This window comes from Pristiophorus japonicus, chromosome 17 (genome assembly GCF_044704955.1).
Source record: "Pristiophorus japonicus isolate sPriJap1 chromosome 17, sPriJap1.hap1, whole genome shotgun sequence".
Classification (NCBI taxonomy): domain Eukaryota; kingdom Metazoa; phylum Chordata; class Chondrichthyes; family Pristiophoridae; genus Pristiophorus; species Pristiophorus japonicus.
Genome location: NC_091993.1, coordinates 35,333,734 through 35,347,171, shown reverse-complemented (window position 1 = coordinate 35,347,171; position 13,438 = coordinate 35,333,734). Strand labels below are relative to the sequence as shown.

The 13,438-nt window shown below is 48.8% G+C and overlaps 1 protein-coding gene across 1 annotated transcript in view; it reads right to left on the bottom strand.

Moving 5' to 3' along the window:
• Positions 1–2,054, bottom strand: part of anpepb.1 (alanyl (membrane) aminopeptidase b, tandem duplicate 1) — a 103,446-nt gene extending 101,392 nt beyond the window's left edge. The window contains exon 1 of the mRNA XM_070858662.1: positions 819–2,054. Coding sequence (XP_070714763.1) covers positions 819–1,438 — 620 coding nt within the window. The 5' untranslated portion in view covers positions 1,439–2,054. The remainder of the gene's footprint in view (positions 1–818) is intronic.
• Positions 2,055–13,438: the final 11,384 nt, after the last annotated feature.

Genomic DNA, 13,438 nt, shown 5'->3' with positions numbered 1-13,438 from the left:
GGCTGGTCTCCCACTTTCTACCTGACGTAAACTAGAGCTGATCCAAAACTCTGCTGCCCCCCCCGTTCTAACTCGCACCGAGTCCCAATCACCCATCACCCCCTGTGCCCACTGCTCTGTGTCCTAACTCGCACCAAGTCCCGCTCACCCATCAGCCCTGAGCTCACTGGCCTACATTGGTTTCTGGTTGTTTAAACATTTCCTGGAGAGCAGAGTTGCCATCTCTCGGGGCTGGGGCAGGACCCACCTGGCCTCTGCTGCTCGATGTCTACTGAGGCCGTGGGATGCTTCACTACAAGTGTCTATTGAGGCAGAGACTAGAGCATCATTTATGTGACTAGGATGAATATTTGGAAGGAAGGAATGTGAAAGGATCTGAGGGGAGTGGGTTACAGAAGAGAGCTCCAGCCCTGGGGGAGAATGGCCTCCTGTGCTGTCATTTTGATCATTCTGTGGAAACTCTCCGATCTCGAGTCCCAGCTCTGAATGGTTCAGGAATGCTGAGCCGAGTTTCAGACCATGTGCCCGGTGAGAAGTGCCCCAAACCCTGAGCCCTCGCTGCCTCTCTGGGTGGGTTCAGGGTCTATGCCGGGTGAAGTCCAGGTACGGAACAGCCCCGAGTCACACGGAACCGGAGCCAAACCGGAGCAGGGAGGTGGGAGAGGGGTCGGGCAGTGAACATTTACTGGGGGTCCCGGGGAGCTTATCTTCACCCAATCGCCCCTGTCGGGTCGCCTCTCTTCTCTCAACCATCCTCAACCCACATTCTTTGAACAATCTCGGATAGCTGGCTCAGTGCTGGCAAGTTCTTTTCTCACCTGTTCTTTCCATCTTCAGCCATGTACTGGCTCCTGTAAAATCCGGCCAGATCGTCCGCCAACTGGCCCTCAAATTGGGTGTAGAGCAAATATTGCTTGTCCACCGCCAGCTGGGAGGCCAGTTGGATCACCAGATACTGCGTGTGGTTCTGCAGCCAGCTCTGGGTTATTGCGGGGACAGGCGAGCCGTCCCAGGCCCTCAGTTGGGCGAAGTCTGGTCCGAACTTGCTGAACTTGAGCTTGTTGCTGTGGATGAGGATCAGGTCGGTGGCCCGGGTACAGCGGAAGAAGACGGTGGAGTTCCCGGTGAAGTAGTAGCCCTTGACCGGGTCCTGGTCCAGGCGCGGCCACAGACTCAGGTCATAGTGTTGGGGCAGCAGGGTGTCAGGCAGCCGGAACTCGTCCCAGGGATTGCGTGGAGACGGCGGGCTGGACGGCTGTTCTGTCCCGTCCGGCGATTCTGTCCCGTCCGGCGACTCTGTCCCGTCCGGCCTGCCCGTGTCTCGGTTCTTCTCCTGGGCGAACACCACTGCCAGGGCGATGATGGTGGCCACAGCGGCGGCGGCCAACATGATTCCCACTACCGCCAGAGTTTTGCTGATGAAGAAACCTTTGCCCATGGTGGCCAGCCAGGTGAGGGAGATCCGGGTGAGGGAGATGCAGGTGAGGGTGAGGGAGATCAAGGTGAGGGAGATCCGGGTGAGTGAGATTCAGGTGAGGGTGAGGGCGAGTAAGGTGAGGGAGATCCGGGTGAGGGAGATCCAGGTGAGGTTGAGGGTGAGCAAGGTGAGGGAGGTCCGGGTGAAGAAGAAGAACGGACCCAGCTGCGGTGATGTTTTATAGCTGAAACGTTCCTTTTATTGCAGTCGGGTTAATGACTGAAATATTAACCGAGCGCTGGTTCCTGCTCTCTGGTTAACTCGGGCTGTGGCTTCCAAACATCTGGAACCAGTTTGAGTTGAACGAAAAATGATTTGCTCCCGTGTGGAGTGAATTGGTTGAACTCGGAGCCCCGTCGGTGAATTAAATACTTTCAGAACCCGGAATTAAAACAATTAAAGAGCAGTTTGTCCTTAAAACCAGAGTTTAGAAATCCGGGAGCTCCTGGGGTTGCTGAGGGTGACACAATGCAGATGTTTGTAGCTCTGGACCGGCTCCAGGTCCAGCTCTGGCCCGGGGAGGGAGGGAATGAGGGAGTTCTCTGGCCCGGGGAGGGAGGAGTTCTGTGGTCCGGGGAGGAAGGGAGGGAGGAGTTCTGTGGTCCGAGGAAGGAGGGAGGGAATGAGGGAGATCTCTGGCCCGGGAGGGAGGGAGTTCTGTGACCCGGGGAGGGAGGGAGGGAGTTCTCTGGCCCGGGGAGGGAGGAAGTTCTCTGGCCCGGGGAGGGAGGGAGTTCTGTGACCCGGGGAGGGAGGGACATTCTGTGCGCTTATCGCGGCCGTTTCAAACCTGGAAGTTCGGTAATGCATGATGAATATTTGGAGAGTTGAGTGGGGCAGGAAGATTGTGGGGCGAGGTTGGGAAAGGTCGCTGGTATTTTCCCGGGTTACACATTATTGTGGGATTCTCGAGGCTTCGAATTACTCAAACTATCGGAGAGCAGCTCCCGGAGCCCGAGCTCCTGCGGCTCAAACAGCAACTTTCACACCAACCGGAGCCTGCTCTTCATCCGCGTTCCCCCGGATCCAGGGTGACCCGCTTCCACACCACATCAGGAGTTTCACTGAGGGTCCCGACATCCCGGACCCGAGCTACATCCTGAAGGGTGGAAGATGCCTGTGCGTGCATTTTTTTAACGTGGGGTGGCCGTTGCACACCAGCCACCACACGGGCTTGACAGAGCTAGGTCTTGGTCCAGTGGCAAGGATTACCCAGGACGGCTGGAGACCAGCTCTGCTGCATGGACCTAGTGTGCCCACATATCGCAGTGTGGGCCGCCCGTGCTACCCCCTGACCCCCACCCCCCGTGTTGCCCCCCCCCCGTGTTGCCCCCTGGGCCCCCTCACCCCCATGCTGCCCCCTGGGCCCCCTGTGTTGCCCCCTGCCCCCCCGTGTTGCCCCCTGGCCCCCCCCTCGTGTTGCCCCCTGCCCCCCCGTTGCCCCCTGCCCCCCCCCCCATGTTGCCCCCTGGCTACCCCCCTGTGTTGCCCCCGGAACCCCTCCCCCCCCCGTGTTGCCCCCTGGGCCCCCCATGCTGACCCTGCGCCCTCAGCTTCAGTCTGTGTTGGGCTGTAGTTTTGAACAGTTTTGGGTGAAACTGGGTGTCTCACGCCTACCGTTAGTCCCGCCCCCTTCCCCCTCCCACCGTCGGGCCGGGGAGCACTGACACCGCAAACCAATTACCGACCAGGCGGAAGTTTGGCGGCACCCGGAGATCATGACATCATCGCCGCGCACATCGCCCCGTTAGTGTCCCGGCCCCGAAATTCACTCCCTACCCCTGCTGCAGCTCCGCGCAAACACCGAGAGCTACAGGATGCACGGATCGGGCGATGATTAAAGGCCAGGTGGCTGAGGGAAAATACAAAGAAAACGTACCTTGGGTTTCCCGATGCTGCTCCCTTCCCTTCGCGGGATCTTGGCCGCGATCGCTCAGTCCGGCATCGTGCTCGAGAGCTATGTTAATGGTGCAGTCCCCCCCTGCTCCCCAGTAGTCCAGCATGGGAGAAGGGCCCCTCAGACACCACTGCGCTGCATGGCGCTTCAGGAAGGAAGTGCAGAACTAAATCAAGCACGGGAAGTAACCCGAATTTTTGGAGAGGAGCGAAACTTCAGCACCTGGTACTAAAGCTCACACCTCCCAACTGTTACCGGCCCCAAACAGAGCAATACTCAATTTCTCACCCTTTAAGTCCATTTCTTGGATAACGATTGATCTCAATTAGTTTTAGGAGTTTGTGCAAATCAATTTGAAGATCCAATCACCCCCATGCTCTTATATTTCCCCGGCTTTTCCATCACCCCTCATTGCCTCAGTGGAACGTGACTTTGCAGCACTTTCTTTTCTAATTCCCTAATTCACAAATCCTTACAATATAAATACCCTTTGACCTTTTGCTCCCACATTGGTTCTTCTGCCAGCTTTCTGAATTGTGAATATTTTGTGTTCAGTGAGATGGGCTGATCTCTAACCAGAGATCGATGCAACAAGAAGTTTCAGATTGCTCAATCACAATCAGGTTATTCTGGCCCTTCCCTGAAACATGCCATAGGATTAGAATGGTGTGGTTATCCATCCTGCAAGGAGAGGAAGAGATTAACAAATATAACTAACAATATTTTGTAATTGTGACAGGAGAAGTACTGTTCGATGTCTGGAGGATCTCCTGTGTATTATGGACTATGGATCCAAGTGGATAGATGGAGTTAAGATACAGATCACCCATGGTCTAATTGAATGGTGGAAGAGGCTTGAGAGGCTGAACAGCCTCCCTGTGCTCCTTGTTCCCATGTGACTGTCCCAGATGCAACAACTTATATTTATATTCCGCCTTTAACTAGTAAAATGTTCCAAGGCACTTCACAGGGGCAATTATCAGACAAAATTTAACACCAAGCTACAAAAGGAGAAATTAGGACAGTGACCAAAAGTTTGGTCAAAGAGGATTCCTCACCCAGCTCATAATCAGTTAGATGTAAACCTGAATTTCTCATGTAGCTGCCATCAGGCTAATGCTGGGAGAACGTGCAGATTCATTGCAATTACATGCAAGCTGAGACAACTCATGTGGATGTAATGCAAATTGGGCTGATTGACAAATCTCCTGTCTGATTTTACCAAAACATGCCTCTTAAAATTCTATCAGTCATCAAGCAAAATAAAATTGATAATTCTACCTTTGTAATTAAAGAGAAGCTATCCATGTGTTTGAATCATCTCTTTTGTTACTTTCCTTTTTTTTCTCTTCAATAAACTCTTGGCTCTGGTGTTCCCTCCCCATTCTTGCCCAGAGGGCTTGTAATCGGAGCACAAACCAATTACTGAACAGATTGCGGAATTCTGGGTGTGAGTTATGTGCAAAAACCCAATAGACCAGAATTTCCATCAAACCCACAAAACTGGCCCTGTCCACAGTTCTCAACCGAGTAACCTCCAAATAAAGAGAAACTCTTTCCAGTGGCTGAAGGGTCGATAACGAGAGGGCACAGATTTAAGATGATTGGCAAAAGAACCAGAGGTGACATGCAGAGAATGTTTTTACAGTACGAGTGGTTGGGATTTGCAATGCACTGTCTGATAGGGTGGCAGATATAGATTCAATATTGCCTTGTTTGGGGAGGGGCCACTTAACATTGCGGCCAGAATTTTAGCCGCACAGTCACCAGATCACCTGAGGCAAGCATAGAAAGCATTTGTTTTCGAAAGTTGCAATCGAGATTCTTGAAATATTAGAATTATTAAAGGTATGACCTGTGTTGAAAATTCCTGTACTGCTGGTGATCAGAGTTTAAGATTACCAAGTCATACCAGGCCCCCACCTCACTATCCCATTGGCTTTGTGCTACTTTGAAGAAAGCTGGTACTGTGAAACGAAACCTGCTCTTGTATCCTGTAGCATTGTAGGAAACATCTGCTTCAAATAAAAATGACTGATTCTTGGGCCAGTAAGTGAGTGAACTGGAAATATTTAAAATTTCAATTGAGAAGCTAATAATTTGAACTTTAGGTTTATTAGCTTCTTAGGTGAAGCTTAAATAAATAATTTTGACTAGTGTTATGTGACATGGGGCTCTGAAATTATGCATTGGGCTATTATTAACATGCTTAATCCATTCATCGAACGTTTGTCTCCCTGATATTTACTGAGGCACTCACTCATTTTCAATGTGTTGATACCTCTGATAAAATAGTGGACCAAGAAATTTCAAACACACATTAATTGTTCAATAGTTTTCTACGTAGTAACTTCTAGTCCCGGGTGGAGGTAGCTGGTTGTGTGAAGCTATTAATGCAACATTTTAAAAGTGTTTTCTTTTTAATAGGGGATAACGTGATACCTCAAATCAGCTTCAGAATTTACTGATGATTAGGTTGATCCAAAGAAAGCGTATAGTGGAAATAATAACAAATCTAACATCTGGGTATCATCACATCTTGTGTATATTTGTGGAAGAAAGTGAGCTGCAATGTATGACATTTATGAAATTGGATTGGACAATTAACTTTTTATATTGTGACTACATTGGTGTCCTGATTGTAGGGGAGGACGAAAACTCCCTCATTTTACCCAGAAGGAAAAGGGCTGTGGGATCGGTCTGTGCTGTGAATTGAAACAGAGACAGTTTGACCTTGGCAGAGCAGTGATTGGACAGGGGAGGACACTGGAGGGCCAATGGTGGGACAGAGTCAGCCTGAAGCATGGGGCTTTCAAGCCAATGGGAGAGCACTTGCTCGAAAACTGTGATACTGACTCATAGCCATTATTGGGCTATTGTCTTCCCCATGTTTACACTATGGAGGGAAATTATGCAAACTTTCAGAAAACTAGAGAACCCAAAACAAACCAAGGGCCTACACAATGGCTACAGGAGACCAACACAATCAACACCCACTCAAACCTGGAGTAGGTTATCAGTGGAAAAAACCCGCAATAATCTAAAACTGCTGCATTTTTCAAAATCACAAAGCCCACCTGGGAAGGATCGATTTTAGCAGGAGAGGCGGACTGGGTAATCTGGCTATAAAAAGGGGTTTCTGACGTAGTGTGTATGGTTCCCTACTCTCGTGATCCAACAACCAGCAAGCCTCTCAACACTGCGTCGGCGGCAGTCGGGAGCAGCGTCGAGGAGGTGCGTGGAGAGGCCTATAAAAGGCACAGCAGGGAGTCAGGGGCCCAGCGTCGGCGGCAGTCGGGAGCAGCGTCGAGGAGGTGCGTGGAGAGGCCTATAAAAGGCGTGACTTGTGCAGCTACAGGGAGAAGGCAAAAAAGAAGTAGAAAGAAATCAAAAGGTGACGTCACAGCCAAGAGGGTAAGTGATTGGCTGGTGATTGGTGAGTAGTTTTTCTTTTTTCTCTTCTATATCAGTGAGTAACTTTTAACATTGTTGTTGCCAATTTAAGTGTATCTAAGGGTTAAGTCATGGCAGGAGAGCTCGGTCGGGTGTTATGCTCCTCCTGTACCATGTGGGAACTCAGGGACGACACCAGTGTCCCTGACGACTATATCTACAGGAAGTGTATCCACCTCAAGCTCCTGACGGACCGCGTTGCAGAGTTGGAGCTGAGGGTGGATTCACTCTGGAGCATCCACGATGCTGAGAATGACGTGAGTATCATGTGTAGCGAGTTGGTCTTACCACAGGGAAAGGGTCCACAGCCAGATAGGGAATGGAAGACAAACAGGAAGAGCAGTGCAAGGAAGGTAGTGCAGGAGTCCCATGTGGTCATCCCCCTGCAAAACAGATACACTGCTTTGGGCACTGTTGAGGGGGATGACTCATCAGGGGAGGGCAGCAGCAGCCAAGTTCATGGCACCATGGCTGGCTCTGCTGCACAGGAGGGCAGGAAAAAGAGTGGGAGAGCAATAGTGATTGGGGATTCAATGGTGAGGGGAAAAGATAGGCGTTTCTGCGGCCGCAACCGAGACTCCAGGATGGTATGTTGCCTCCCTGGTGCAAGGGTCAAGGATGTCTCGGAGCGGGTGCAGGACATTCTAAAAAGGGAGGGAGAACAGCCAGTTGTCGTGGTGCACATTGGTACCAACGACATAGGTAAAAAAAGGGATGAGGTCCTACGAAACGAATTTAAGGAGTTAGGAGCTAAATTAAAAAGTAGGACCTCAAAAGTAGTAATCTCGGGATTGCTACCAGTGCCACGTGATAGTCAGAGTAGGAATCGCAGGATAGCGCAGATGAATACGTGGCTTGAGCAGTGGTGCAGCAGGGAGGGATTCAAATTCCTGGGGCATTGGAACCGGTTCTGGGGGAGGTGGGACCAGTACAAACCGGACGGTCTGCACCTGGGCAGGACCGGAACCAATGTCCTAGGGGGAGTGTTTGCTAGTGCTGTTGGGGAGGATTTAAACTAATATGGCAGGGGGATGGGAACCAATGTAGGGAGACAGAGGGAAACAAAAAGGAGGCAAAAGCAAAAGACAGAAAGGAGATGAGGAAAAATGGAGGGCAGAGAAACCCAAGGCAAAGAACAAAAAGGGCCACTGTACAGCAAAATTCTAAAAGGACAAAGGGTGTTAAAAAAACAAGCCTGAAGGCTTTGTGTCTTAATGCAAGGAGTATCCGCAATAAGGTGGATGAATTAACTGTGCAAATAGATGTTAACAAATATGATGTGATTGGGATTACGGAGACGTGGCTCCAGGATGATCAGGGCTGGGAACTCAGCATCCAGGGGTATTCAACATTCAGGAAAGATAGAATAAAAGGAAAAGGAGGTGGGGTAGCATTGCTGGTTAAGGAGCAAATTAAGGCAATAGTTCGGAAGGACATTAGCTTGGATGATGTGGAATCTATATGGGTAGAGCTGCAGAATACCAAAGGGCAAAAAACATTAGTGGGAGTTGTGTACAGACCTCCAAACAGTAGTAGTGATGTTGGGGAGGGCATCAAACATGAAATTAGGGATGCGTGCAATAAAGGTGCAGCAGTTATAATGGGTGACTTTAATATACACATAGATTGGGTTAACCAAACTGGAAGCAATACGTTGGAGGAGGATTTCCTGGAGTGCATAAGGGATGGTTTTTTAGACCAATATGTCGAGAAACCAACTAGGGGGGAGGCCATCTTAGACTGGGTGTTGTGTAATGAGAGAGGATTAATTAGCAATCTCATTGTGCGAGGCCCCTTGGGGAAGAGTGACCATAATATGGTGGAATTCTGCATTAGGATGGAGAATGAAACAGTTAATTCAGAGACCATGGTCCAGAACGTAAAGAAGGCTAACTTTGAAAGTATGAGGCGTGAATTGGCTAGGATAGATTGGCGAATGATACTGAAGGGGTTGACTGTGGATGGGCAATGGCAGAAATTTAGAGACCGCATGGATGAACTACAACAATTGTACATTCCTGTCTGGCGTAAAAATAAAAAAGGGAAGGTGGCTCAACCGTGGCTATCAAGGGAAATCAGGGATAGCATTAAAGCCAAGGAAGTGGCATACAAATTGGCCAGAAATAGCAGCGAACCTGGGGACTGGGAGAAATTTAGAACTCAGCAGAGGAGAACAAAGGGTTTGATTACGGCAGGGAAAATGGAGTACGAGAAGAAGCTTGCAGGGAACATTAAGACGGATTGCAAAAGTTTCTATAGATATGTAAAGAGAAAAAGGTTAGTAAAGACAAACATAGGTCCCCTGCAGTCAGAATCAGGGGAAGTCATAACGGGGAACAAAGAAATGGCGGACCAATTGAACAAGTACTTTGGTTCGGTATTCACTGAGGAGGACACAAACAACCTTCCGGATATAAAAGGGGTCGGAGGGTCTAGTAAGGAGGAGGAACTGAGGGAAATCCTTATTAGTCAGGAAATTGTGTTGGGGAAATTGATGGGATTGAAGGCCGATAAATCCCCAGGGCCTGATGGACTGCATCCCAGAGTACTTAAGGAGGTGGCCTTGGAAATAGTGGATGCATTGACAGTCATTTTCCAACATTCCATTGACTCTGGATCAGTTCCTATGGAGTGGAGGGTAGCCAATGTAACCCCACTTTTTAAAACAGGAGGGAGAGAGAAAACAGGGAATAATAGACCGGTCAGCCTGACATCGGTAGTGGGTAAAATGATGGAATCAATTATTAAGGATGTCATAGCAGTGCATTTGGAAAGAGGTGATATGATAGGTCCAAGTCAGCATGGATTTGTGAAAGGGAAATCATGCTTGACAAATCTTCTGGAATTTTTTGAGGATGTTTCCAATAGAGTGGACAAGGGAGAACCAGTTGATGTGGTATATTTGGACTTTCAGAAGGCTTTCGACAAGGTCCCACACAAGAGATTAATGTGCAAAGTTAAAGCACATGGGATTGGGGGTAGTGTGCTGACATGGATTGAGAACTGGTTGTCAGACAGGAAGCAAAGAGTAGGAATAAATGGGGACTTTTCAGAATGGCAGGCAGTGACTAGTGGAGTACCGCAAGGTTCTGTGCTGGGGCCCCAGCTGTTTACACTGTACATTAATGATTTAGACAAGGGGATTAAATGTAGTATCTCCAAATTTGCGGATGACACTAAGTTGGGTGGCAGTGTGAGCTGCGAGGAGGATGCTATGAGGCTACAGAGCGACTTGGATAGGTTAGGTGAGTGGGCAAATGCATGGCAGATGAAGTATAATGTGGATAAATGTGAGGTTATCCACTTTGGTGGTAAAAACAGAGAGACAGACTATTATCTGAATGGTGACAGATTAGGAAAAGGGGAGGTGCAACGAGACCTGGGTGTCATGGCACATCAGTCATTGAAGGTTGGCATGCAGGTACAGCAGGTGGTTAAGAAAGCAAATGGCATGTTGGCCTTCATAGCGAGGGGATTTGAGTACAGGGGCAGGGAGGTGTTGCTACAGTTGTACAGGGCCTTGGTGAGGCCACACCTGGAGTACTGTGTACAGTTTTGGTCTCCTAACCTGAGGAAGGACATTCTTGCTATTGAGGGTGTGCAGCGAAGGTTCACCAGACTGATTCCCGGGATGGCGGGACTGACCTATCAAGAAAGACTGGATCAACTGGACTTGTATTCACTGGAGTTCAGAAGAATGAGAGGGGACCTCACAGAAACGTTTAAAATTCTGACGGGGTTAGACAGGTTAGATGCAGGAAGAATGTTCCCAATGTTGGGGAAGTCCAGAACCAGGGGACACAGTCTAAGGATAAGGGGGAAGCCATTTAGGACCGAGATGAGGAGGAATTTCTTCACCCAGAGAATCGTGAACCTGTGGAATTCTCTACCACAGAAAGTTGTTGAGGCCAATTCACTAAATATATTCAAAAAGGAGTTAGATGAAGTCCTTACTACTAGGGGAATCAAGGGGTATGGTGAGAAAGCAGGAATGGGGTACTGAAGTTGCATGTTCAGCCATGAACTCATTGAATGGCGGTGCAGGCTAGAATGGCCTACTCCTGCACCTATTTTCTATGTCTATGTTTCTAAGGGAAACCAGTGTCCGAAAACACCGAAGATAAAAGAAACAAACCACCAGACTGCAGAAGGCACAGTAGTGAGTATAACCTCTGGTCCCCGGAACTCCCAACTCAGTTAGGCCAGGAAAGGTGGGAGGTTGGGCATTGTACTGCTAAACTTGTGTAAAGATTTTCGTTGTGTCCGTTTAGTGGGATTTCGGGGGATTGTTTTGTTGGTGTATAGCTGTTTGTTGAGATACACCTTGTCAAATAAATTGGAAGCCTAAGTTCCTCTTGGAATCACCTTGTCTCAGTTCTATTGTATTACATCTCCTGATCGTGAGTCTTATGTCAGAACAGTGTAAGGGAAGCTAGGAGCGCTCGAAAACGCTCAACTGTGTGTCACAGGCTAGGGGAGAAGGGGTTAGGAGTGTTTGACACTCACAGGTGCCTCACAGGCTAGGCATAAGCTGTGGGGATGCACAAGTCTCAAAACCCCCTTCATAAGCTGTGGACACAGTCTCTCCAGGGGTGCTCTTGCAGCACTCAGGGTACCTCACAGGCCAGGCATAAGCTGTGAGGGCAGAAGCCCAGAGAGAGACACCCAAGGCACAACAACACTCTCTGAGAACCCCTTACATGATGCAAATTCCGAACTTCCCAAGGATGAAAAAGCTCACAGTTTTCAATCAGGAAAGGTAGAGATTGGATTGGCTGCCAGCATTACTTTATAAATGATTTTCAGCACAGGCAGGGAAACATAAGCAGTGAGAGAAATGGCAGAAAGGTGGCAAAACTGCATTTTAAGACACTCAAATTTTGGAAGTCTAATATTTTGCTGCAGTAATTCAGAAACATTTTAAGTTCCTTGTAAATTTATTGCTGCCATCGGTTTTTAATTAGGAAAAGCCACACATGGCACAATCCCTCAAAGCAGCTGTGGAACAACATCTGGAGTCAGAAAATCTGTAGGATTATAGTTTATGAATACTCCGAACTTAATACTAAAAGCATATTTCAACATTTTAAGGTATAGCAAAAATATAGAAACCAATCTTTTCTCAGTTGGTAATGTACTTATTTCTGTGGCTGCAGAACATCTTTGTTTTTAAAATGGCTCGTATATGTTTTAAAAACACAGCAAGCAGCCTTATAATTTCATGAACTCTGCAATGGCGGTGCTGAAAGACTGGTCTACACCCAGAAATGACAAGAAGACCTTTAGACTTTGTTAAATATTATTTTTGGAAGGTGTGCATTTTGGGGATTTCGTTCTTGGGGATTGTTTTGGTTTCCATGTTTCAGACGAATAGATGAGCCTGTGGTCCAGGGTGAATGTCTAAACACGTCTATGTAAATTCGTAGTGTGAATGAACAGAGAACCTGCTTCAATATATTTCAGCGATTGCTTTTATCCCGTGCCTTTGTGTGATCCTCCTTGTCTTTACCACATCAGACTTCAACTGTACAAGAACAAGGAAATATTAGTAACAACGCATTAGAGGCGAGGTGTGACTGTTGGTTCATGGGCAGTCAGATGTTCCCATTATTCCACAAAGATGGTCATCATCATCATCATCATAGGCAGTCCCTCGTATCGAGGATGACTTGCTTCCACGCCAAAAAGGGTTGAATTCACAGGTGTTTCACTGATATTCCGGGTCCCGAACTACATGTTGAAGGGTGGAAGATGCCTGTGCGTGGAATTTTTGACCGTTGCACACCAGCCACCACACGGGCTTGTCAGAGCAAGGTCTTGGTCCAGTGTCAAGGATTAACCAGGACGACTGCACATATTGCAATGTGACCTGGCCCGTGCTGCCCCTGGGCCAATGCCTCGCCTAGGCCCTGATCATGTTGCTCCACGATCACTCGCCGTTCCTGCTGTACCTGCCCACGCTCCAATCACCAACCTGGGTTATGGTGACGTCCAAACCAGTCGCCGTCGTCACAGCCATCGCCCTCTTGCACCAGCTCGCGCTGCTCCCAGAAGTGGTATGCTCCACACTGCTCATCTTTTAAGGCCCTGACTTGCCGCTGATGGTCCTCGCAGATCAGGTCCTGTTATTCCCAGACAATGAGCTCAATTTTCCCCCAGTGATTTGCGCCGTTCTTTTGGAGCAGGCTGCTTTTTTTGGCCTAAGTTAAAAATACAGTTTCCCTAATCAAGTTACACCAGCATAACTCAGTTAGTTACGATTTCTTTAGGTATGTTTTTTTTCAGCCAAAGTGGGTGTAACCTGCCACCCGCGCCAATTCTGGCAAGTTTGGCCAGCTGAGAGTTACTCCAGTTCTGCTTAGGCCGGTGTATGTGGCCTCTGCAGAAAAACCTTCCGGAGAGTTAAAGGAATCGGCGCGGGCAAGGGAATCGGAGCAGGCAAGTGCAGCAGATGCCCAGACAGCAGTAGCAGGAAAGGTAAGAGGGAGCTGTGGGGGGGGGGGGGGGGCGGGGGTGGATAGAGGAAGAGAGAGAAAGAGGGGGCAGTGGGGGGGGGGGGGGGAAAGAGTGAGTGAGAGGGAAGAGAGAAGAAAGAGAGGGTGGGGGGAAGC